The sequence below is a fragment of the Notolepis coatsorum genome, assembly GCF_963971535.1.
Source record: "Notolepis coatsorum genome assembly, chromosome: 4".
NCBI lineage: Eukaryota > Metazoa > Chordata > Actinopteri > Aulopiformes > Paralepididae > Notolepis > Notolepis coatsorum.
In genome coordinates, this window is record NC_140168.1 from 97,045,779 (window position 1) to 97,071,111 (window position 25,333).

The window sequence follows — 25,333 nt, forward strand, 5'->3', positions numbered from 1 at the left end:
GGGGGGGGGGGGGGGGGCAGTGTTCTGATTGGTCAATTCAAGAAGTGGATTATCTTCAAAACGAATAAAACATTTTAAAATTAAAAACCTTTGGCACAAGTTCACTTCCCTATCAGACCTGTTAACCCTTTCACTACCAAATGGTTAACCCTTTCACTGTGACAATACTACAGAAGGTGAACCCTTTCACTGCACGTGTGGCAGTGAAGGGGTTAACCTTCTGTGGTGTGGTAGTGAAAGGGTTAACAGGGTTACTAGCCAACAGACTGAGGTTTCTGTACGTTTTGAATGGATTGAAATGAAACTGAATTGACCCCTGACCCTGATGTGTTGCATGCATGTGTTCGAGTCCCTTCACAGTAGAGAGCGGTTCAGCCCAGAACTCTTGTCGTGCGGGGGCAAGAATGCAACCCGTTCTGGGTCCCAAGCTACAATTGATCTCAAACCCCGCCCTCTTTTCCTGATCCTCCAATCACAACTAAGGCTGAGACGATATGCCATTTGGAAGAATCGATAAATCTGGACCAAATTATCGATAAATATCGATATTTTTATTAGTATTAAAAAAAAGTATTCTTTTTATTTTAATAATTATTTTAATTATATATTATTTAAACAACAAATTTATGTTTATTTTGCAGCAATTCTTTGTCATTGCCGCCATCTTTAGTGTTACAGATTTCCCCATTCAAAACGACCACAGTGATCCTTCTCATGTTATAGTCGGTGGTCTCTGGATGTGATGGAGGAGTGCACTGATTATTGAATGCACAGTGCAGAGTTGCAATTCAACAGAATTTACATGAAATGGGGATGTTTTAACTAAAACATGCCACAAGACCTAGTATTTTAGTATAGTATAAAGTATTTTTTTTTTTTTAAAACATTACACATGCAAAAAAATCAATAAGTGATGCCACTTATCGATTTCACGCAGTTATCAATTAATCGATAAGTGGTCTCAGCCATAATCACAACTGTTGCTTCCCTCTGACCCAGTTGTGATCAGAGGATCGGGAAAAGAGGGGCGGGGTTTGACACAGGTCCATTCTAGAACTTCTAGACCAGTGACCATTTTGATGACGTCGTCGTTAACACTTTCACTGCCCAAGCTTAATTACTTTTTACCGGCTTTTACTGGAATATTCTAGAACGTTGTCATTTTTCGGCCATGTCATGAATCGTTTTCAAATAAACGCTAGATTATCGATAGTATATGTGTACGCATGCACGCTCTGACCGCAAGCTGAAAATCTATTCTCCTATTTCCTGACCGCTCGCACAGTCAATCAGCGATATCACATAATCACATAAAAGCTTATATCTCTTATATATGGTAACATAGATTCCTTACCTGAGATCAGATGGTATCCAAATGGATTATTCCAATTCCTGATCGGCATTCGAAAAAAATCGATCCTTTTATTGATTCACTGTGTATAATGTAAAAACACATAATCCCACTGCTCTGGGGCTCACTAGTGGAGCTGATCGACCCCGGCTGCGTGAGTGAGAAGTAAAATGTGGAGTCAGGGATTTTTTTTCTCATTCATTATCATTGAGTTCAATCCAAAAGGGTGAATTACCATCTGGGAGACGATAGGGGGCGCTTTTTTCACATCTGAGCGCCTGGAGTGGTTGAATTTCCAGCGGTAGACTCGGTTGATGAAATATGATTTCAGATCGCTAATTTAAAAAAAAACGAGAAAATACGAGAATTCTCGTGAGTGGGCATTCAACCCGCGGGGGGTAAACCCGAGAAAACTCGGGTTGGGCAATCAAAGTGTTAAGGACGTCACAGGTGTGATGACGTTCACCTCAGAAAGGGTTAACCGCTCTATCGTCAGCAGATAAACTGCTGTTTGGGCTGATTGACAGCTCTGGTGATTGACAGCTCTGGTGCGAACAGGTGTTCAAGTCTTTGGGAACAACGTCGCTTCAATCCGCCCACTGACATGATCATGCACTGTAAAAAATAAATAAATAAATAAACAAAAGAAAATCACAAATATATATTTTTTCAAGTAACCTAGCTGTTGTTGTTGTTGAATCAACCAAATAGGAACCACATGATCTTAACCCTTTCACAACCACACTACAGAAGGTTAACCCATTCACTGCCACACGGCAAAGGGTAAACCCTTTCACCAGCACACTACAGAAGGTTAACCCTTTCACTACCACACTACAGACGGTTAACCGTCTGTAGTGTGGTAGTGAAAGGTTAACCTTCTGTAGTGTGGTGGTGAAAGGTTAACCTTCTGTAGTGTGGTGGTGAAAGGTTAACCTTCTGTAGTGTGGTGGTGAAAGGGTTAATGTTTCAGATTGTCTAAATCCAATGCAGCAAGGTTACCTGAAAGAACAAGTTCAGACATATGATATTTTACAGCGTGTGGGTCAGTATTGCACGCCCCAGGCCTGGGCACTGAGGTTGGCACAGCCGCCAGGGTGACAGGCGCTGTGGAGGGGGGGCGGTGGGGGGGGCACGGGGCCCTGGCTACAGGGAGGGGCCACCATGCAGCAGTACCCGCCCTCACCCCCCACTGCAGGCAGGACGGCACTCTGAGGATAGGAGACAGACACACCTCCCTGGAGAGGAGGGGGGGGGGGGAGAGAGAGAGAGAGAGAGATAGAGAGAGAGGGGGGGAGAGAGAGAGATAGAGAGATAGAGAAAGAGGGGGGGGAGAGAGAGAGATAGAGAGAGAGAGAGACAGAGGGAGAGGGAGAGAGACACAGGGAGAGAGAGACACAGAGGGGGAGAGAGAGACAAATAAAGAGATAGAGAGAGAGAGACACACACAGAGATAGACAAAGAGAGATAGAGAGATAGACAAAGAGAGAGAGTAAAGAGAGAGAGATAGACAAAGAGAGAGATAGACAAAGAGAGAGACACAGATAGAGAGAGAGATAGAGAGAGACAAAGAAAGAGAGATAGACAAAGAGAGAGAGATAGACAAAGAGAGCGAGAGAGATAGACAAAGAAAGAGAGAGAGTTTTGGTCAAACATGAAAATCGTTATTTCATTCACACACCATGCGAGAACATGAATACAAATGAAGAGACAAGATAAACATGTATTTATAAGTATCGTATCTATAGTACCTGGACCAGGCCACACTGATGGTTGGAGAGGGGGGGGTAGCTCCCCAGCATAGGTTGTGTTTGGCTCTGAGGAGGGTAAACTACTGACACACACACACACACACACACACACACACACACACACACACACACACACACACACACACACACACACACACACACACACACACACACCATGGATTATTTATCAGCACTGCTCTGATTTACTTTATTGAACAGTAACATGTTGAAGTAAAAAGCATATCTGTACAGTGAGGACCGTGTGAACAACATGACATGATTTGCAACAACATTCTCTACTCAGTCTACTGTAATCTGACCTGAAACAAGGCTTGAATATGATGTTCGTCAATTGATTTTACAATCTCTTAAAAAAAGACACTGTTTGATTGTGTCAATTACACTACATAATAGGGCTGTACCAAATAGTTCGAAGCTTCGTTCATAATGTTGACGTTCCAATTCTAAATCAACATTCGAATTTTTAATAAAAAAAAAAGAAAAAGAAAAATATGTAATATATGTCTATTCAAATGGGGGTTTTCTTCACAGTTGCAGATAAAGATACTATTATAGTATATGACTCGTCATAAAAATTTAAATTAAATATTTATCATAAATGATGTAGCCTGTCTGCATCCGCTTGGCACTTATTTTTTATTTTCTTTATGATTTTTTTTATTTATTTATTCTTTATTTATCCAGGAATGTCCCATTGAGATACAAGATCTCTTCTTCCAGGGAGTCCTGACCAACACGGCACACAACAAGTTTCAACATAAAACAGGGCATTACACAAAAAACATACAATTCAAATATAAATACAGAAGGCCATTTGTGGCAAGGAGCATAATCAGATCAGCAATAGCATCAGGTAAAACAGTTACATGTTTCATAAAGGGCTAATCGTAGCATACCTTTAAAAGCATTCACAGTAGGAAGTGCCTCTAGACAAAGTTTTACTTGCAGCGTATTCCATAAAAAGGGAGCATAGTGGGAGAATGCAGCTTTACCAAGTCTGACTGCATCAAAGAAACATTTAAAAGCATCCCATTTGCTGCTCGTCTGGTATTAAAAAAGCAAGTATAAAAGGACAGAAGTCTAGAGATATATAAGGGCAGCTTACCTAGCAATGACTTAAGGATAAAAAAAAAAGCACTCGGCGCTCCATCAAGACGTCACCATCACTTTCGTACCAACCGTGCCCTTATTGGATTATTTATGTTGACGAAACTGATGAGTTATATTCATTAAAGAAAGTTTATTTAATAAAAAAAAATACTAATTTAATCAGATTTATCACTTTATTCAAATTGAGGATTTAGTTTGAGGATATTATTTATTAAAAAAAAAAAAAATGATTATGTCATAAAATATGATTACAGACATTCGAAGCTTCGTTCGAATACTTCAATAGAAGCTTCAAATGTTAAGAAATGACATTCGGTACAGCCCTACTTTCTTTCTTTCTTTCTTTCTTTCTTTCTTTCTTTCTTTCTTTCTTTCTTTCTTTCTTTCTTTCTTTCTTTCTCTCTTTCTTTCTTTCTTTCTTTCTTTTCATCCTGTCTCTCTCTCTCCCTTTGAGATAGCCAGGCAGGCAGTTCAAATGTTAAGAAATGACATTCGGTACAGCCCTACTTTCTTTCTTTCTTTCTTTCTTTCTTTCTTTCTTTCTTTCTTTCTTTCTTTCTTTCTTTCTTTCTTTCTTTCTTTCTTTCTTTCTTTCTTTCTTTCTTTCTTTCTTTCTTTCTTTCTTTTCATCCTGTCTCTCTCTCTCCCTTTGAGATAGCCAGGCAGGCAGACAGACATGGTAGGTACTGTAGGTAGGTAAGGTAAGGTAAGGTAAGGTAAGGTAAGGTAAGATTAGGTTAAGGTAAGGTAAGGTAAGATTAGGTTAAGGTAAGGTAAGGTAAGATTAGGTTAAGGTAAGGTAAGGTAAGATTAGGTTAAGGTAAGGTAAGGTAAGATTAGGTTAAGGTAAGGTAAGGTAAGATTAGGTTAAGGTAAGGTAAGGTAAGGTAAGATTAGGTTAAGGTAAGTCTCTGATGAGCAGAAGCAGCAGAAGAAGAGACCGGTTCACTGTGAGACCCTGAGAATCACATCTCTGACAGTGTAACGGCCCCCTCCCCCACGGCCGGAGCCACATGGGTTTAGTGCCCTATCAGTGGTTTAGTGCCCTATCAGTGGTTTAGTGCCCTATCAGTGGTTTAGTGCCCTATCAGTGGTTCAGTCCCATATCAGTGGTTTAGTGCCCTATCAGTGGTTCAGTGGTTTAGTGCCCTATCAGTGGTTCAGTGGTTTAGTGCCCTATCAGTGGTTTAGTGCCCTATCAGTGGTTTAGTGCCCTATCAGTGGTTCAGTCCCATATCAGTGGTTTAGTCCCCTATCAGTGGTTTAGTGCCCCATCAGTGGTTTAGTGCCCTATCAGTGGTTTAGTGCCCTATCAGTGGTTCAGTGGTTTAGTGCCCTATCAGTGGTTTAGTGCCCTATCAGTGGTTCAGTGGTTTAGTGCCCTATCAGTGGTTTAGTGCCCTATCAGTGGTTTAGTGCCCTATCAGTGGTTCAGTCCCATATCAGTGGTTTAGTCCCCTATCAGTGGTTTAGTGCCCCATCAGTGGTTTAGTGCCCTATCAGTGGTTTAGTGCCCTATCAGTGGTTCAGTCCCATATCAGTGGTTTAGTCCCCTATCAGTGGTTTAGTCCCATATCAGTGGTTTAGTGCCCTATCAGTGGTTTAGTCCCATATCAGTGGTTTAGTCCCCTATCAGTGGTTCAGTCCCATATCAGTGGTTTAGTGCCCTATCAGTGGTTTAGTGCCCTATCAGTGGTTTAGTCCCCTATCAGTGGTTTAGTGCCCTATCAGTGGTTCAGTCCCATATCAGTGGTTTAGTGCCCTATCAGTGGTTTAGTGCCCTATCAGTGGTTCAGTCCCATATCAGTGGTTTAGTCCCATATCAGTGGTTTAGTCCCCTATCAGTGGTTCAGTCCCATATCAGTGGTTTAGTGCCCTATCAGTGGTTTAGTGCTATATCAGTGGTTTAGTCCCCTATCAGTGGTTTAGTGCCCTATCAGTGGTTCAGTCCCATATCAGTGGTTTAGTGCCCTATCAGTGGTTTAGTGCCCTATCAGTGGTTCAGTCCCATATCAGTGGTTTAGTGCCCTATCAGTGGTTTAGTGCCCTATCAGTGGTTTAGTGCCCTATCAGTGGTTTAGTGCCCTATCAGTGGTTCAGTCCCCTACAGTGGTTTAGTGCCCTATCAGTGGTTTAGTGCCCTATCAGTGGTTCAGTCCCATATCAGTGGTTTAGTGCCCTATCAGTGGTTTAGTGCCCTATCAGTGGTTTAGTGCCCTATCAGTGGTTTGATTTGATTTGATTTGAAATCTTTATTTCGAACATGCAATGAATACAAACAAACAATAACAAAAAGCAAAACAACTCAATCTACATGTTCGAAAAGGAGTAGGAAGAAGTATACACTTATTTAATCCTACCCCTTTTCCACTACTCAAATTAGTGTACTATTTTAAAACATAAAAAAGAAAAGAAAAGAAAATATATATATATGCAAAACAAAAAACAAAAACTATATATGTAAAACATGAAAGAAATAAAATAGAAAACAAAATAAAAATGTAAACACCCGTGAATATCAAGTCCCTTCCTCATCCCTGTACCTTGTGAACATAATTTCCTTATACATCAGTTTGAATTGTCTCATGTTTGGACATTGCTTTAGCACCACATTTAGACTGTTCCACAGTTTCACTCCACATATCGAGATGCAGTGTTTTCTCATGGTAGTGCGTACGTTTAGCACTTTTAAATTGTGTTCTCCCCTCAGATTATAACCCCCCTCCCTATCAAAGAACAATTCTTGAATGTTTCTTGGAAGTGCATGACTTTTTGCTTTATACATTAATTGTGCCGTTTTAAATTCCACAAGATCATTTAACTTCAATGTCTTTGACTCCAAAAACAATATGTTAGTGTGATCACGATAACCTGCAATGTGAACTATCCTTATGGCCCTTTTTTGGAGTATAAAAAGTGGTTGTAGTGTAGACTTATAATTGTTTCCCCAGACTTCAGCACAGTAATTTAAATATGGTAAAACTAGTGAACAGTAGAGAATGTAGAGTGATTTTCTATCCAGAATGTGCTTTACTTTACTGAAATGCTTCGTGAGAGTTTAGATTGGACATGTTTTATGTGAGGTTTCCAACAGATTTTATGGTCTATTATTACACCTAGGAATTTATATATCTTTCAATAATCACATCATTTATTTTAACTTGTACCTGAGTATCCAATCTACAGTTTCCAAACAACATAATTTTTGTTTTGCTCAAGTTCAATGATAATTTGTTTCTATCAAACCATTCCTTCAATTTCTTCATTTCAGATGTGATGACCTCTAAAAGCTGCTGGACATTCTCACCAGAAAAAAAAAGATTAGTGTCATCCGCAAATAAAATACATTTAAATATATTGGATACTTTACTTATCTCGTTAATGTACAAGATGAACAGTTTTGGACCCAACACTGGCCCCTGGGGGACACCACAAGCAATGTCCAAACATTCAGATTTATAATCTCTCATTGTCACAAATTGTTGTCTTTTATTTAGATAGCTTCTCACCAAGTCCAATACTACCCCCCTGATCCCATATCTCTCCAATTTCCTGATTAATATATCATGATTAATAGTATCAAATGCTTTTTTTAGGTCAATGAATACTCCAGCTACATGTTTTTTTTGTGATTTGTGATTTTTTCAATGAGTTCTATTAACGCTAGTGATGTTGACCGGTGTGTTCTGAATCCATACTGGCTATCGGTGAGTAAATTATGTTTATCAATGAATTTATCTAGTCTGTTGTTGAAGAGTTTTTCTAATATTTTTGAAAACTGGTTTAGGTTTAGTCCCCTATCAGTGGTTTAGTCCCCTATCAGTGGTTTAGTCCCCTATCAGTGGTTCTCAATGAACACAGAGAAATATATGACCCTATCGATGGCTGAAATGCAAAACCTCCTATCTGAAAATGTAACTTTTTGAGAAAACTTTAAAAACGTGTTGTTTTCTTGCAGACTGCTCTTTTATTTATTTTTATCCACTTTTTCTCCTCATTTTCTCTTTTTCTTTCTCCCATCCCAATTTCGTATTTCCAATTCTTCCCTCCCCTGTCTCGAACGTTGCTAGACTATGCCTCCCACTGGTCGGCTGTAGTGAGGATAGAAGCCTTGCATCACGTGTCCCCTCCGGTACACGAGGTGGCAGCCGCCGCATCTTTTCACCGCAGCAGCGCAATCTCTCAGTGGCGAGGAGTAACGCGTGGGAGGCTCACACTGCCCCCGCTACTTCCTGTTTCCGCCGTACCGGCGTCACCCAACCGACCTGTAGGGGTCGCTGTCCACAACGTCCAATCCCCACCCACCGGCTTTCCCACCCTCTAACACTGCCAATTGTGTTAGTATGACGGCCGGCCAAGCCGGTAGCAACGCCGAGAGCTGGGCTCAATACCAGCATCTCCTGCGTTAGTGGCGAGCGCCTTGCCCACTGCGCCACTCAGCCGCCCTCAGACTGCTTTTTTTTTTTAAAGGATACCTAATACAATACACTGCTTTTGGCTTTTTTTTTTTTTTTTTTGTCTTTTTCCCCCTCCATTTTCCTCCGATTTTCTCCCATCCCAATGTTAGTCGTATGCCAATTCCCAGTCCCTTCCTGGTCGCTGCGCTTTACCCCCCACAGTCAGATCATTTGGGAGAGTGGAGGCTACCACGTGCTTCCTCCGACACACGTCCAGCCAATCACCGCTTCTTTTCACCTGGCAGCGCGGATTCTCATTGAGAGGGCGTAGCGTGTGGGAGGACCACACTATCCCCCTCACGTCCAATCCGCGCTTAGCAGGCGCCCCGACCGAACTGTAGGAGTCGCTGTTTACAACGACCCGGACCCACCCCGCCAGCTTCTCCCACCCTCTGATACAGCCAATTGTATCAGTGCAGACGGCCAGCCAAGCTGGTGACAACCCCGGAGCTGTGAGCTGGATTCGAACAGGCGAACCAAGCTCACAGCTCCGGGGCTGGTGACGAACGCAATCTCCGCTCGACCACCTAACCGCCTTGCTTTTGGCTTTTGTAAAATATCTTGCAGACAGACTGAATAGGTGCAGATAGGAGGTTTCTCATCATCCAAAGTGAAATCAGAAAATCTGAAATGATGCAGATAGGAGGTTTTGTGTTTCAGCCATCGATGTTTATAATATTTGGTATAGAGCTCTTTTTTGTCTTGTAAAATAATGATTATTTAACGTCTAAAAGCCTCTCTTCCTATTGTGGATAAAAAGTCAAAACCTGAACCAGGGAAAATCATCGTTTGGTCCTAGTTCACCATTCTGTCCATGACTGAGCATGTCGGGGTCGGGGAGGGGGGGGGGGGGGGGGGCGGATTGTGAATAGGTGTCCCTCTGAGCCTTCCTGTCACACACTTCACCAAAAGGTACCATACCATACCATGCACACACACAACCACACATCAGTGGGTTGTACCTGTAGGTGGCGCTGCTTGGCTGTGCTGGGCGGGTGACAGAGGTCTGCATGGCTGAGGAGCTGAGGTAGGATACTGACTGGAGTAGTAATACACAGGCATCTGGAGAGACAAGAGAACATAGAGACATGTGATGAAATAACAAACATCTAGAGAGAAGAGCAGGGCCCTATTCCCCGTACCTGGTTCAACTAAGTCGATCAAAAGTCCCATTATCCAGATTCAATTAACCCGATGTTTGAATCCAGGCTTTCCCTGTTCCTCGAACGCTGATTCAGTCTCGTTCATTCGAACCAGACTCGATACTCAGGATAATTGCGCACGGGGCGGCTAAGTGGCGCAGTGGGCAAGGCGTTCGCCACTAACGCAGGAGATGCTGGGTTCGAGCCCAGCTCTCTGCGTTGCTTCCGGCTTGGCTGGTCGTTCATACTAATACAATTGGCAGTATTAGGGGGTGGGAAAGCCGGTGGGTGGGGATCGGACGTTGTGGACAGCAACTCCTACAGGTCGGTTGGTGCGCCTGTACAGCAGAATCAGGAAGTATCGGGGGCAGCGCGGGCCTCCCACGCGTTACTCCTCGCCACTGAGAGATCGCGCTGTACAGGTGAAAAGATGCGACGGCTGCCTTCTTGTGTACCGGAGGGGACATGTGATGCAAGACTTCGTCCACATTGCAGCCGACCAGTGGGAGGCATGGTATAGCAACGTTCGAGACAGGGGAGGGAAGAATTGGATAATATAAAATTGGGATGGGAGAAAAATAGAAAAATGGGGAGAAAAAGTAGATAAAAAAAAATGATAATTGCGCGTGGCCGCCTCATCTGAAAAGACAACAGGTGTCGATCGCAGAAATCCTGATTTTCTAACAGCATTGATTGATTGATTGAAAACTTTATTAACAGATTGCAGAATGGGTACAATACAGTACGGCTCAATAGCCTCGCCGACAAGTTAAATGCATAATCTATAGGCTAATTTTAAGTCCCTCATTACCCCAATCAATCAGATTATATTTCTTTAAATGTGCCTGCTGGCAGTAGGCTTTTTTTTTTTAAACTTAAATTTTATTGAGACAAACAACACAACATATACAATAACATCAACAACACTATTAAACAGACATAAATAATAAAGAAAAAATGTAATGCCCAAAAGACGAAAAAAAAAAATACTGACTTAAAAAAACATAAAACAATTGTAAAACATTAAGTGTGTGACATGGGTTCAGAGACCCTCTTTGAACCTCTTTCCTCCTTTACCCTTCGCCCTCTTGTGATGTATTTGGTTCTTCCTCTGTGATGTCGTTTTCGTTCCCCTTGTAATCCTCCCACTTTCCCCATCTTTCTCCAAATTTCTCTTCCTGTAACCTCAGCATGTGTGTTATCCTCTCCATATCCTGTATCTCTTCCACTATTCCTACCCATTGTGCTATTGTCGGTGGGTCTTCTTTGTACCACAGTCTTGTTATTGCTTTTCTGGCCGCTATCAACATTATCTTTATTAAATATTTGTCCCCCCCTTGTATTCCCTCGTGTGTCAGGTCTCCTAAGTAAAGCACCAGTCCTGTTTGTGGTAACCCGTATCCTAATATTCTGATCATTGCCTCCCCTATCTCCTCCCAATACCCCTTCAGCTTCTGACATCCCCAGAATATGTGCGTGTGATTTGCCCCCTCCTTCCCACACATCCTCCAGCATGCTCTTTGTGTTGGTGCATATTTTCCCTTCAGCTCTGGGGTTATAAAGAATCTGATTATGTTTTTCCATCCAAACTCTTTCCATATCCTCGATCCTGTTGTTGAATGTTGCACCTCGCATATGTTCCCCCATTCCTTCCCTGTTATTTCTATCTCTAGTTCTCTCTCCCATTTCTCCCTTATGTAATCGGTTGTGTGTCCCTTGCTGTTCATTATAGCCCGGTATATTGCTGATATTACTCTTCCTTGCCCCCCTTCGTATGCCCATACTATCATCTTGATTATTCCATTCTGTTCTTCGTCTTTGGCCCCCCTTATTTCTTTGTTGTAGTAGTCTCTAACCTGTAGATATCTGAAGTGGTCCCTGTTTTCTAGTCCAAATTTCTCCTTTAATTTTTGTAGTGTCTGCATTTCCCCCTTCTCTATCATTTTGCATATCGCTGATATCGCTGTTGCCCCCCCCCCCCTCTCCCACCTTCTGAATCCATGGTCTAACCTCCCTGGTTTGAATCTCTTGTCATGTGCTACCCATCTCAGAACCCCTGACTGCTTCTCCAATTTGTGTGTTTTTACTACTCTGTTCCATATGGTCAAGGTGCATTTGGTGATTGGATCTAATAGTCCCTCTTTTTCTTTAAATGCTGGCAGTAGGCTTAATGGAATGAATAATCGAATGAGATCTTCGTAGCGAAAATAATTAGTTCAACTCATTCAGAATAAGTAGATAAAAACAAGCGTATCTAAAAAAAAAATAGTATCTAATTGATACGAATTAATATATACTTATGAGGATATCTGTACTGTATGTGCTTAGGTATCATGTACTATATAAATACATGGTTCCCAAAGTTTTCAAGGCGCGACCCCCGAAATAATGTGTCAGAGAGGCTTGGAGGCTATACAGTTTCACTATTAATCAGGTTTTAGGTTTAGGTTTAGGACATCATCCATACATGCATTGAATTGATACCAGTGACACCAGTCATGTTCATCATCAGATAACAGTGCTTGAACAGATAAATGCATTTTCTCAAATTCATTCATCAAAACGTCAAAGGCTTGCAATTGCTCATTCATTTTCTCAAGTCACGTCCACGTCATCAAATCCGTCAAACAGCGCATCTCCTCAGACATTTTAATCCCAGTTACAATATCACAATAACGTGTGAGTGACAGTGATACAATTCAACAATCCACAGATTCAGATTTGTCGTAATTCACATCCACAATCCACGCATAAAGACGCTTCAATTTATACTCGAATGAAACACAATCCGGGCGCTCCGTTAAGCAAATACATCCGGTTCCGGTTCCGGGTCGGAAGGATGTGAACGTCTCTGAGCCACGCTGCCGCTCCCGAACTTTTATTTTACTTTAAAAAGCCTTTTTTTATTTTCAAGATGATTGAACCACTAATATACAACATCCGTATCTAAGACTGTACTATTCGACCCAAAAAGGAAAAGAATAACGAGCGTGATGACTGCACGAGTCTTGAGAAGCGAGGCCGCCCCTGTGGATGGGGCTACCATGGCTAAGCTAATGGAGGAGCTCAAACAGGCCTTCACCACGGAGTTCAGAATGTTTGCTGCCTCGCTCGAGTCTAGACTCGACGGCTTCCAGCAGGAGATCGCAGACCATACCCAACGCTTGACCTCCGTGGAGGGCGGCATGGATAGGTGGTCGGATAGGATGGCGGAGCTGGAAGTAAGATGCACAGCTCAGGATATAGTCATCGACAAGCTAAGAAACAAGCTAATTGATGTTGAATCACGTAGTCGGCGTTCTAACATACGCATCCTGGGCCTGGACGAATCCCTGCACAGCAACCGTCCCAGTGTCTTTTTCGCGGAGGTCCTGGTGGAAATCATGGGGAAAGATGTCCTCGCTACACCACCCAGACCAGACCAGCACCAGGCTCCAGGCCTAGGGCCGTAATTGCCCGCTTACATCACTACAAGATCAAAGAGACTATTATCCTGGAAGCTCGCAAGAGGAGAGGGAATCTGACATACAGAGGGAAACCAGTCTCTATCTTCGAAGATTATCCCCCCGAGGTGGTCGAGCAACGATCACAATACCGAGATGTCATGAGGCCCCTGTACAAGCGCGGATTTAAACCATCGCTCCAGTTCCCTGCGAGGCTAATCATCCGAACCAAGGAGGGCAGGCTGCATCTACCATCGCCCAAGGACGCCGTGGACTTCCTGAGGACCCGGCCCAGAGGGACCTCGACACCGGTTTCGCCAGGGCGAGACACGGACCCGACACCGGCTTCACCAGGGCGAGACGCGGGCCTGACGCTGGCTCCACCAGGGCGAGACGCGGACCCGACACCGGCTTCACCAGGGCGAGACGCGGGCATGACGCTGGCTCCACCGGGGCGAGACGCGGACCCGACACCAGCTTCACCGGGGCGAGACGTGGACCCGACGCTGGCTCCACCGGAGCTGAACGCGGACCCGACACCGGCCTCATCAGATCCTGACGTGGTAGTAGCGATGGACCGTTAGCATACTGCTACGGCTATCACACAGAAAGGGGTCGCATTTGATATCTTATTACATATGTGAGTATGGATGAATACTTGACATTAGGCCTCGCCTGGAAAGTTATCTTTTTATTTTTCTCTCGCTATCTGACATAAGGGGAGGAGGGGGACAAGTATGTTGTATATGACTGTTGTACTGTTGCACGACTATAGCCACGGGCTAGGTTGCTAACTGTTAACGTTTCGGAAGGAGCGGGACCTATTCTATTCTGTTTCGGATATTTCTGCCACGCTTATAACTTCTGCGCGATATACCAGCTCCCGGCCATGTTTTTGATCATTGCCACCGGGATGCATTTACTGTTGATTACACGTCGAGCGAGATGGGGTCTCGTGGCTGCGCCACCTGTTTGACTCAACCGGTTCATGCAACCCGCATGGCTCCCATTAATGTTTGCTGCTGACAATGTGCTCGCGGGAGTGGCCCCCGGCACAGCGCCCTCCTCTGGTGGGGAGGCATAACTGTGTAGGGTCGAACCAGCGTCAGGGGAGATAACAGTCTCGAAAGCCTGGAAAGTTATCTTTTTATTTTTCTCTCGCTATCTGACATAAGGGGAGGAGGGGGACAAGTATGTTGTATATGACTGTTGTACTGTTGCACGACTATAGCCACGGGCTAGGTTGCTAACTGTTAACGTTTCGGAAGGAGCGGGACCTATTCTATTCTGTTTCGGATATTTCTGCCACGCTTATAACTTCTGCGCGATATACCAGCTCCCGGCCATGTTTTTGATCATTGCCACCGGGATGCATTTACTGTTGATTACACGTCGAGCGAGATGGGGTCTCGTGGCTGCGCCACCTGTTTGACTCTCAACCGGTTCATGCAACCCGCATGGCTCCCATTAATGTTTGCTGCTGACAATGTGCTCGCGGGAGTGGCCCCCGGCACAGCGCCCTCCTCTGGTGGGGAGGCATAACTGTGTAGGGTCGAACCAGCGTCAGGGGAGATAACAGTCTCGCGGACAGGGTATCGCCCCCTCCCGGCCTGGTGGAGGTACTGCGCGCCTGTTTTGTCGCAGCATGACTGGCAGATACACCCCCCCCCCCTTTTTTACCGACAGTTCTGGGTTCCAGCCGTTGACCTTACTATTGGCTTATGGTTCAAATTGATTTTTTCTTGTTTGCTTTACACTCTGAGGCACTTTTGTATACAGGGAAATGTGGCAGTTGGCCACGGAGATGGTTCTACGAGTGGTAGGTTTGAAGTCTCTGGAAATGTTGGTGAGTCCCTGTGATGTTGGGGAAAGACCCACCGGTCCCACACATTTATATGTTTTTTATGTCATTAATATATGTTTTATGTATGGCTCAAAATACGTGTGCATAGTGTTTAAGTTAAGTGAATTCTACATGCCCACAGGCTTGCCCAGGTCTGCCCCACCTACACGCCCTTCAATGTTCTATGGCTACGGCTAACTCTGAGAGCTTCAAGCTCTGCTCCTGGAATGTTCGAGGCCTGCAGAGGTTGGCTAAGAGGAAGGCGATTCTGACCTTTTTAAGGAGGGAGAATGTGTCGATTGCTTTTTTACAAGAAACTCATATGGGGCCCAACGACACTGCTAAACTCCAAAAGAGCTGGGTAGGACAGGTCTTTGCTACAAACTATTCTACGTTTAGTAGGGGCGTGGCCATATTGATCAATAAAAATCTCCCCTTTAGACTTATAACTTCCTCTGTGGATAGCCAAGGTCGCTATGTGATTATCAAAGGGGTTCTTAAGGGTAAAGAAATTACATTTATGAATGTATACTGTCCCCCAGGCTATTCCCCTGACTTTCTATCCAAGATATTTGCTGAATTTAATGGCCTGGCCTCTGAGAACGCCTTTGTGGGCGGAGACTTTAATTGTCACCTCATACCGTCTCTTGACAAACTCCCACCCAGTCTGGCTCCCCCCTCTAGGCAAGCAAAGATGCTCACCTCCCTATGCGAAGACACTGGATACTCAGATGTCTGGAGAACCCTTTGCCCATCCGAACTGAAGTTCACCTTTTTTAGCGGCCCACACAAGAGCAACAGTAGAATAGACTATTTCTTCATCCCTTCCTCTAAGCTCTTTCTAGTATCGTCCTGCACAATCGGAAGCATCGTTCTATCGGATCACGCCCCTATATACCTGGTCTACTCCCTGTCAGAAGAGAGAGCGCTGTCGAGGCGTTGGCGCCTCAACCCATACCTCCTCAAAGATGATATATTTGTCTCCTATTTCGAATCGGAATTTAAAATGTTCTACTCAATTAACTTTCGCTCTACGGATAACCCGTCTCTACTCTGGGAAACATCTAAGGTCTTTTCTCGTGGACTGATTATATCTTATGTATCATCCAAGAAGCGCAAGAAAAATGAACAATGTAAACTTCTTGAATCCAAACTAGCCGACCTTGAAAATCAGCATGTTTCAAACCCAGACCCGGCTGTGCTTATGGAGCTTACGGCCACCAGAGCGGCGCTAAACACTCTTCTGATCCAGGACGCCGAATATTCTCTTAAATTTACCAAACAGAGAATGTACGAACACGGTGACAAGCCGGGTAGGTGCCTGGCTAACTTGGCAAAAAAAAGGGCTGACACCCAAGTAATAGCCTCAATCTCTGACTCCAACGGGGTCAGGTCCTTTGACACCAAAACTATTAACAAAGAGTTTGCCTCTTTCTATGCCCAACTCTATAGGACCGAGCGACCCGATGGTGCTCTCTCTGACATGCAGGCCTTCTTCGCTGAATTACACCTCCCTAAGGTATCGAAAGATCAGAACTTGCTCCTTAACGCCCCAATTACGAAGGAAGAAGCTCTGGGCGCCCTTAAGGCTATGCCATCTGGTAAGGCTCCGGGCCCGGACGGTTTCGGATGCGAGTTTTATAAGGAGTTCGGTCATATTCTATTAGATTCCCTGCTGGCAATGCTTAATCACTCCGCTGAGGTGGGGATACTGCCCCAGTCTCTACGGGAAGCTAATATCTGCCTTCTCCTTAAGAAGGGTAAATGCCCTGAGGAGTGCGCCTCCTATAGGCCTATAGCCCTACTCAATTCGGACCAAAAGTTGCTTTCCAAGATCCTGTCCATGCGCCTGGAAAAAGTACTCCCTTTTATTATTAACGAGGATCAGACCGGTTTTATTAAGGGTAGGAACTCTACCGACAACATGAGACGGCTCCTCAATATCATCCAAATGACTCGTGAGACAGACCACCCCGCGGTGGTTCTGTCTCTCGACGCGGAGAAGGCATTTGACCGTGTAGAATGGCCGTATCTATTTTTAACCCTCGCTGATTTTGGCTTAGGTGACACCTTTATTGACTGGGTCAAGGTTCTTTACAACTCGCGGATGTCGGCGGTCCTGACTAATGGACTTAGGTCTAGCAACTTTCCTCTGCAGCGGGGGAACCCCCAGGGGGATCCTCTTAGCCCTTTATTATTCGACATGGCCATAGAACCACTCGCACAGGCCGTAAGGCAGTCAGCCGAGATCTCAGGTATTAGAGTGGGCGGGAGGGAGCACAAAATCACTCTTTACGCGGACGACGTGCTGATCTTTGTGTCTAAGCCTGACTCTTCAATTCCATGTCTAACCCGCATGATTTCCACATTTGGAACCTTCTCGGGGTACAAAATAAACGTTTCCAAATCCGAAGCAATGCCACTTGGGACACTCAAATCTATCCCGATACTGCCCGAGCCCTTCCCATTTTGCTGGTCGCCCTCCGGCTTCGTTTACCTAGGAGTATTTGTGACACCCACCTATGATACGTTGGCTAAGGCCAATTTTCCCCCTCTTTTAGACACCATAAGGGCAGACTTAGTTAGATGGGCCCCTTTACCGATCTCCTGGCTGGGTAGGATTGCCCTCGTCAAGATGAACGTACTCCCCAGACTGTTGTACCCTCTCCAAATGATCCCAGTGCTGCTGACAAACAAGGTTATCAAGGTGCTGGAAGGCTGGCTAAGCTCATTCATTTGGAATGGGAAGAAACCGCGTCTGAAAATGGCCAAATTACAGATGGATAGTGAAGATGGGGGTCTAGACCTACCTAATATTAGACACTACCAGCTGGCGGCACACCTTAGGGTACTGGTCGGCTGGTTCAGATCAGACCCACTGTCAATATGGCTGGACGTTGAATCTCGCAATCTAAGTCCCCCCTGTGGAACCTACTATTTATCAAAGACTTTAGGTCTGTGAGGAAGATGTGCTCCAACCCCATCACATTATGTTCCGTCAAGGCCTGGAAGACTGGCCGTAAGGTGGAGGGCCGAGCCAAGCTGACCTCTCCTCTTACCCCGATTGTAGGCAATCCTGACTTTAAGCCAGACCAAATCAGCGGCGGCTTCAAGACCTGGTATAAGCAGGGCATAACCGATCTTGGCCACCTGTTTGATGGCCGGAACCTAATGTCCTTTACACAGCTGCAGCAGCGATATGGCCTATTGAAAGCGGAATTTTTTAGGTACCTACAAATTAGGCAGTTTATCACCAAGGACACCTCACTTTTAACTGACATCTCCACCTCGCAGGTGGAGAAGGCCCTCTCCTTGCAGATCCCCAAGAAACAAATATCTATCTTCTATAGTACTCTGAACCTTAATTCATCTTTATCTTCCTATGTTACTAAACAGTCCTGGGAAGAGGATTTGGACATAGAAATCACAGATGCAGACTGGCAGGATACGTGGACCTACGCAAAAAAAATCTCGGTTTGTAACCGCACCAAGGCCATCCAAATTAGAATATTGCATCGCATTCATATTACCCCCGCCCGTAAAAGTAAAATGGATCCCAATACGTCCCCACTTTGCTTTAAATGCAAGATAGAGATTGGAAATCACGTCCACTGTTTTTGGACCTGTGTAAAACTACAGAGCTACTGGTACGACGTTGTAGAAGAACTTTCTGACATATTTCACACCCCCATCGAGCTGGATCCCCTCTGCCTTTTGCTGGGCCTCCCAGATATTCATGTTACCAATTCCAAGCATAAGAGACTGTTCAATTTGTTGACATTTGCTGCTAGAAAGAACATCCTATTGTTTTGGATCAAGGACGAGGTCCCGTCAATAAGGTCATGGCACAATATCATAATGGAATGTATCCCCTGTGAATATATTACGTGTATGCTGCATTCCAAGTTGGACACTTTTTATGAGATCTGGGACCCCTATCTGTCACATATTGGGCCTGCACTATCCACCACTGTACTCGCCGGATTTCCCCATTACCAGTAACTTCCCACTGCTGCCTTGTTTTGTCTGACGGTACTGGCATTGTAAATACTGTACATGTCCTCTTGACTACAGTGGTACTATACATGTTCTCTTGACTGCGGTAATACTGTACATGTCCTCTTGACTACAGTAGTGCTGTACATGTTCTCTTGACTACAGTAGTGCTGTACATGTACCCTTGACTACAGTAATACTGTACATATCCACTTGACTACAGTAGTACTGTACATGCCCACTTGACTACAATGATACTGTACATGTCCTCTTGGCTACAGTAGTGCGGTACATGTTCTCTTGACTACAGTAATGCTGTACATATACCTTTGACTACAGTAATGCGGTACATGCCCACTTGACTACAGTGATACTGTACATGCCCTCTTGACTACAGTAATACTGTACATGCCCACTTGACTACATTGATACTGTACGTGTCCTCTTGGCTGCAGTAGTACTGTACATGTACTCTGGGCTACTAGGGAATACACGGTCATATGCACACGTTCACAACACACATATATGCATGTACACATAAAACATATACATAGGTAAAGCACACGCACATATGGGTAGGTAGAACACACATATATATAGCACACGAGATAATGCACACATGTGAAAGCCACACTTATTTTATTTTATTTATTTTTATTTTCTATTGTCATTTCCTTATTTAATTTTTATTGTCTTTATTTTTATTTATTTATTTTTTGCCTGTCTTGTGATGTTATTACTGTTGTTAGTGTCATTATTTTTATTATTGTTAACGGTATTGTATTGTGATGTCTTGTTCTATGTTGAAAATTGAAAATAAAAACATTTATATATAAAAAAAAAAAAAAAAAAAAAAAAAAGCAAATACATCCACAGCGGAGAATATGAAACGAATCAGAGCCAACCGCCCGATAGGTTTCATTCATTAAAAATATCCCCGCGGGATTCACATTTGCAATGCTCCGTTATTAAAATAACCACATAGTGTGTGTCGCGACTCGCGAGCGCCGTATCCGTATATAACTATGACGTGCATTATTTAGGACAAGTAAATCCATAGGCTGAATATGATTTATTATCAGCATTTTAGGTCTATTATTTTACATTTCAAAAGCCCCCTCTAGAAAAACATCTAGAGAGAAGAGAGCATAGAGAGACATGTTATGAAATGTGTGCGTGTGTGTCCATGCATCAAAGAGTTCTATAATGTGTATATGTGTGCGTAAATGTGTCAAAAAGTACTATAATATATGTGTGTGTGTGTGTGTGTGTGTGTGTGTGTTTGAGGTCCCTACCTGAGGCGGGGGTTGGCAGTAGCTGGGGGGGTTGGGAGGGGGAGGGGCTGTGTAAACATAACCCTGAGTGGGTGGGTAGAGAGGCGGGGCTTCCCCTGCTGACTGACAGTTCACTGTCACATGGGTGAACTGGGAGGACAACTCTTCAACCTGCTGACCAAATAGACGAGGTTAACCTTCACAATCCTGCTGATTAATCACACAAGGTTAACCTTCACAATCCTGCTGATTAATCACACAAGGTTAAAAGGTAGAATCTAATGCTGTCAGCTACCTCTAGACAAAGGTCTTTAATGTTTTGTTTAGGTCTGATTTTTATTTATTTTTATAAATGTTTTATTAAATTTTTCTGTTCCACACAAACTCAACACAGTAATAATAATAATAATAATAATAATAATAATAATAATAATAATAATAATAATAATAATAATAATAATAATAATAATAATAATAATAATAATAATAATAATAATAATAATAATAATAATAATAATAATAATAATAATAATAATAATAATAATAATAATAATAATAATAATAATAATAAACAAGACTTCACAATACAACAACAACAATAATAATAACAACAAATAGAATAATGCAAATAATAATAATAAAAATCTGCAGAATAAAAACAGAATATAAACATAAAACTACACTCAAAGACATTTCACAAACAAAAACCACAAAAGACATTTTGGTCTGATTTATTATAACTTATTATACAGTGAGTTTCTCCAGACCTCTCTTGGCAGAGCCTGAGGTGTGGACAGCAGTAGCAACCCCCCCCCCCCCCCCCATCCCCACTCAACTACAATCGACACATCAGACGTGGGCATTCCAGAATGGGGAGGATGCAAAGCACGTTAGACGATTGGACCCGTCGCAGAGTTTACATTACACATAGAAACTGCGCGACTCGCGAGAGAAGTTGTCACACAGCTGTGTGCAACGCAGGGCTGAAGAGCTAGTTCGCTTCTATCTCAAACCCTGCCCTCTTTTCTTGATCCTCCAATCACAACTGTCGCTTTTGATTTGATTTGATTGGAGGTCCGCTCTGTTCCGTGTCTATTATGAAATGACAATTGCTCGTTGACACGCCCACTACGTAAAGCCTCTGTGCTCCTAAATAACTTTTCCAGTTCGCACACATCTATGTTTAGGGGCAAATGCGAGTGAAATAGTCGGACTGTGGAGCCCTGTCTCGGCAAGCTAACGTTAGCTCCACTCCTAGCAGCCCCCTCCCTCCACACTGTGGTTATTTTAGAGTTGCTCTACCGGTCACAAGGTATAGTCAAAATCCATACCGTAGCGGAAAATTCATACCGTTTATACCGTATACCGTCCACCCCTAACTACTACTATTATCTACATTACTATTATTACTACTGCTACTAGGGAGGAGCGGGAATTGAACCAGGAACCAGACGACTGCTCTACCTCCTGAGCCACTGTCTCTCGTAATATATATATACCGTAATTCCTCTAATAGTAACCCCGGCTTGTATTTGTTTCAACTGTAGCGGATACCAGGCTTGTATTAGGAGGAGGCATGTATAAGAGAGAGGCCTATATTTCAAATTTTTAAACAGATCATAATGAATAAATCAACATTTTGTGTCAGTTTGAACCCAGTAAAATGTACTGGGTTCATTTATTGAAACCAAGTACTGTATGAAATATGGCAGTAAACAGTGCAATTACAGGTGGTCAAAAAAAGTAAAATAGTGCAATCACAATACTGGTATAATAATAATAATAATAACTTCGTTTTATACAATTCTGAGGTAGGCTTACTCTCTTGGTAAACATTAACACCAAACCATTATATGGTATTTACTGCACAGCCAGGCCAGCAAATAACAACAATAACAAAATATATTGCCTATGGTAAATCCATTGAGGGAAATACCGTAATTCCTCTAATATACATGCAACCCGGCTTGTATTAGGAGGCCGGCTTATAATTGCTTAGCTCAACAGCGCACCCGGTCATTAATAGAGACCCGGTTTTTAATTGAATACCGGTTACTATTAGAGGAATTACGGTACATGAAGTATTTAAAGACCTAGAATATGCTTACGCTGGAGTACGGCTGTGAGGGGGCGACCGACAGCATCTGGGGAGGTGGGTATGGGGCGGGCGAGTACTGAACCACCTGAGAGAGAGAGAGAGAGAGAGAGAGAGAGAGAGAGAGAGAGAGAGAGAGAGAGAGAGAGAGAGAGAGAGAGAGAGAGAGAGAAGAGAGAGAGAGAGAGAGAGAGAGAGACTGGGTTGTAATTATCATTAACTGTCTTTCAATAATAGAGAGAGAGAGAGAGAGAGAGAGTTTTGTTCCCGAGCACACTTGAGGGAGCAACACCCCGATGTTGGTAAAGCTGGCACTGCCACAGATGCGCTATAGCTGGCGCTTCAACCCTTCTTTGCTCTCGGAGAAAGCATTTCGGGATCAAATGAGATAGAATAGAAATACTTTATTAAAATTTGCCACTACAAATCACGCACAGTAACCAGTGTGGCTGTGGAAGTGGGTAGATTCCAAGGTAAACCTGAGGAGGAGCGGTTGTGTGTTCTATGTGATCTGGGAGTGGTGGAGGATGAATATCATTTAGTTTTTTTATTGCCCTTTGTACACCGACTTGAGGAGGGCTTTATTTGAGAAAATTCAAATTGTAAATCCGGATTTGTTTTGGCAGTCTGAGAGTTGTACGTTGAGTTGTCTTTTTGTGGAGGACATCTTCAGTTTTGCAGGATTTTTGGAGAAAGCGTGGCACTTGAGACAAAACACACTATATCCTATATAATTGTATATGAATTCCTCTTGTTTCTTTGTTTACATACATTGCGTACAGCTTGTGTTATATTACGTTTTATTGTATTTTCTTTTTTTTGTGGCCATCTTGGTCTATATGTCATAATTTGGCAAGTAATTAGTCAAGTATAGTATTATATATACTTATTGTTATGTGTCTTGTAAGCCCATATGGGCTGGGCATACACCTGTATGTAAGACATGAAAATAAAAAACATCAAATCAAATCAAATCAAATCAAATCAAATCACAGTAACCAGTGCCTAAAAATGTAGGTAGACAAAAACAATGAGATCTCGACTCATGTTCCCTCAGCTTCAGACACTATCTCGCAGTGCGTTCTATAGACAGATTCCTAATAGTATGTATGTTACCTGTTGCTGCTGAGGAGGTGGGCCCGGCAACTGAGGCTGGCTCCTGATTGGCTGCTGGCTGTCAGGAGGGTTGTAGACAGCAGGGGTTCCATCAGGGTTCAGGAAGGGCTGTCCTGAGAGGTCAAAGGTCAATCTAGGTTAGGTTAGAAGGTCTACCATTAGTCTATGTGTGTGTGTGTGTGTGTGTGTGTGTGTGTGTGTGTGTGTGTGTGTGTGTGTCGTGTGTGTGTGTCATGTACCAGTATGTGGATTCATCAATATGCTTCCTGGCGGGATGCCATTCTCTATGATGTAGACAGAGTTGCTGATAGGCTCTTCTGGGATGGGAGGGGAGGGGGGGCGGAGACAAGCAGAAGGCACTCTGTATAAAGAGATGGACCCTGGAAGAGAGAGAGCGAGAATGACAAGGCCTTCAGTACAGTTGATCTGTCCCAGTCTTAATCGGTTGTCATTTAATTAGGGCAGGGTGCAATATGAAGCTTTTTGAAGCTTTTGAAATGAGTTTACCTACTTGTGTATTATGGTTGCACGTCTCTATGTATTGTCATATTTGTCTGAAGTCCTTTTTACTAACTGAATTAACGAATTAATGATTGTATATATTTTTTTTCTTCTTTGTTTACACTGTTATCGCAGAATGATGCAGCACTGATGTTCCAAGTTAATCTTCCCCTCGGGGACAATACAGTTTATTCTTATCTTATCTTATCTTACCCCCCCCTGCCCCCCCCCCCCTGTTGTATCCCCAACTCACACACAGAGTTACAAGTACAACAAGTCAAAGAGTCTGGAGTCAGACTAGAGTCCCAAGTATTGCGTCATGCTTGTAACTCACTTGTACAACAAGCAGAGTACTAAAGCAGGTATAGGTAGTAGTATACACTATAATAGTATACAGTAATAGTATAATAGTGTACAACACTAAGTTGACCAAAGAGCTTTGTTGCCTAAACGTCAGTGTGTCAACGTCTTCACCCAGACGGCATGAGAGACAAACGGAGAACACACACCTGCACACCGCGTGTCCCGGTTGTGATTGGCGGCCTGGCGGGGTTTGGGGGCAGGGCTTGTCCACTGGTAGGAGGAGTCGGAGTCGGTGCTGCTCCAGGGCGGGGGCTCGTTGCCATAGCGACAGTCGGTCTCCGTGCTGCTCTGCCTGCTGCTGCCCCCCCAGCTGGAGCCCGAGCCGTCACGGGTCCCCCTGCAGGAGGAGGGGTGGTATTGCGGCTCGGTCACGCACCCCTAACAGACACGTTTTATGCTTTACCTCACCTGCCCTTAACCCTTTCACTGCCACACTACAGACGGTTAACCATCTGTAGTGTGGCAGTGAAAGGGTTACCCTTCTGACTCTAGTGTGGTAGTAAAAGGGTTAACCATAACCCTTATCTTAACCCTAGGAACCCTAGACATAAGACATACAGTAAATAAATACTAGAGAGAGAGAGAGAGAGAGAGAGAGAGAGAGAGAGAGAGAGAGAGAGAGAGAGAGAGAGAGAGAGAGAGAGAGAGAGAGAGAGATAGGGAGAGAGAGAGAGCGGGGGAGACAGAGAAAGATAGTGTGTATGTGTGTGCCTGTGTGTGAGAGAGAGAGAGAGAGAGAGAGAGAGAGAGAGAGAGAGAGAGAGAGAGAGAGAGATAGGGAGAGAGAGAGAGCGGGGGAGACAGAGAAAGATAGTGTGTATGTGTGTGCCTGTGTGTGAGAGAGAGAGAGAGAGCGAGAGAGAGAGAGAG

At 43.7% G+C, this 25,333-nt stretch overlaps 1 protein-coding gene across 1 annotated transcript in view; it reads right to left on the bottom strand.

Annotated features, from left to right (window-relative positions):
- Window positions 1-2,397: 2,397 nt before the first annotated feature.
- Window positions 2,398-25,333, bottom strand: part of arpp21 (cAMP-regulated phosphoprotein, 21) — a gene marked incomplete at its 3' end in the record, with an annotated part of 39,255 nt that continues 16,319 nt past the window's right edge. Inside the window, 8 exon segments of the mRNA XM_084312041.1 lie at window positions 2,398-2,589; window positions 3,103-3,182; window positions 9,653-9,752; window positions 20,410-20,559; window positions 22,497-22,571; window positions 23,600-23,712; window positions 23,839-23,979; window positions 24,610-24,800. Of these exon segments, the coding sequence (XP_084168167.1) occupies window positions 2,398-2,589; window positions 3,103-3,182; window positions 9,653-9,752; window positions 20,410-20,559; window positions 22,497-22,571; window positions 23,600-23,712; window positions 23,839-23,979; window positions 24,610-24,800 (1,042 nt within the window).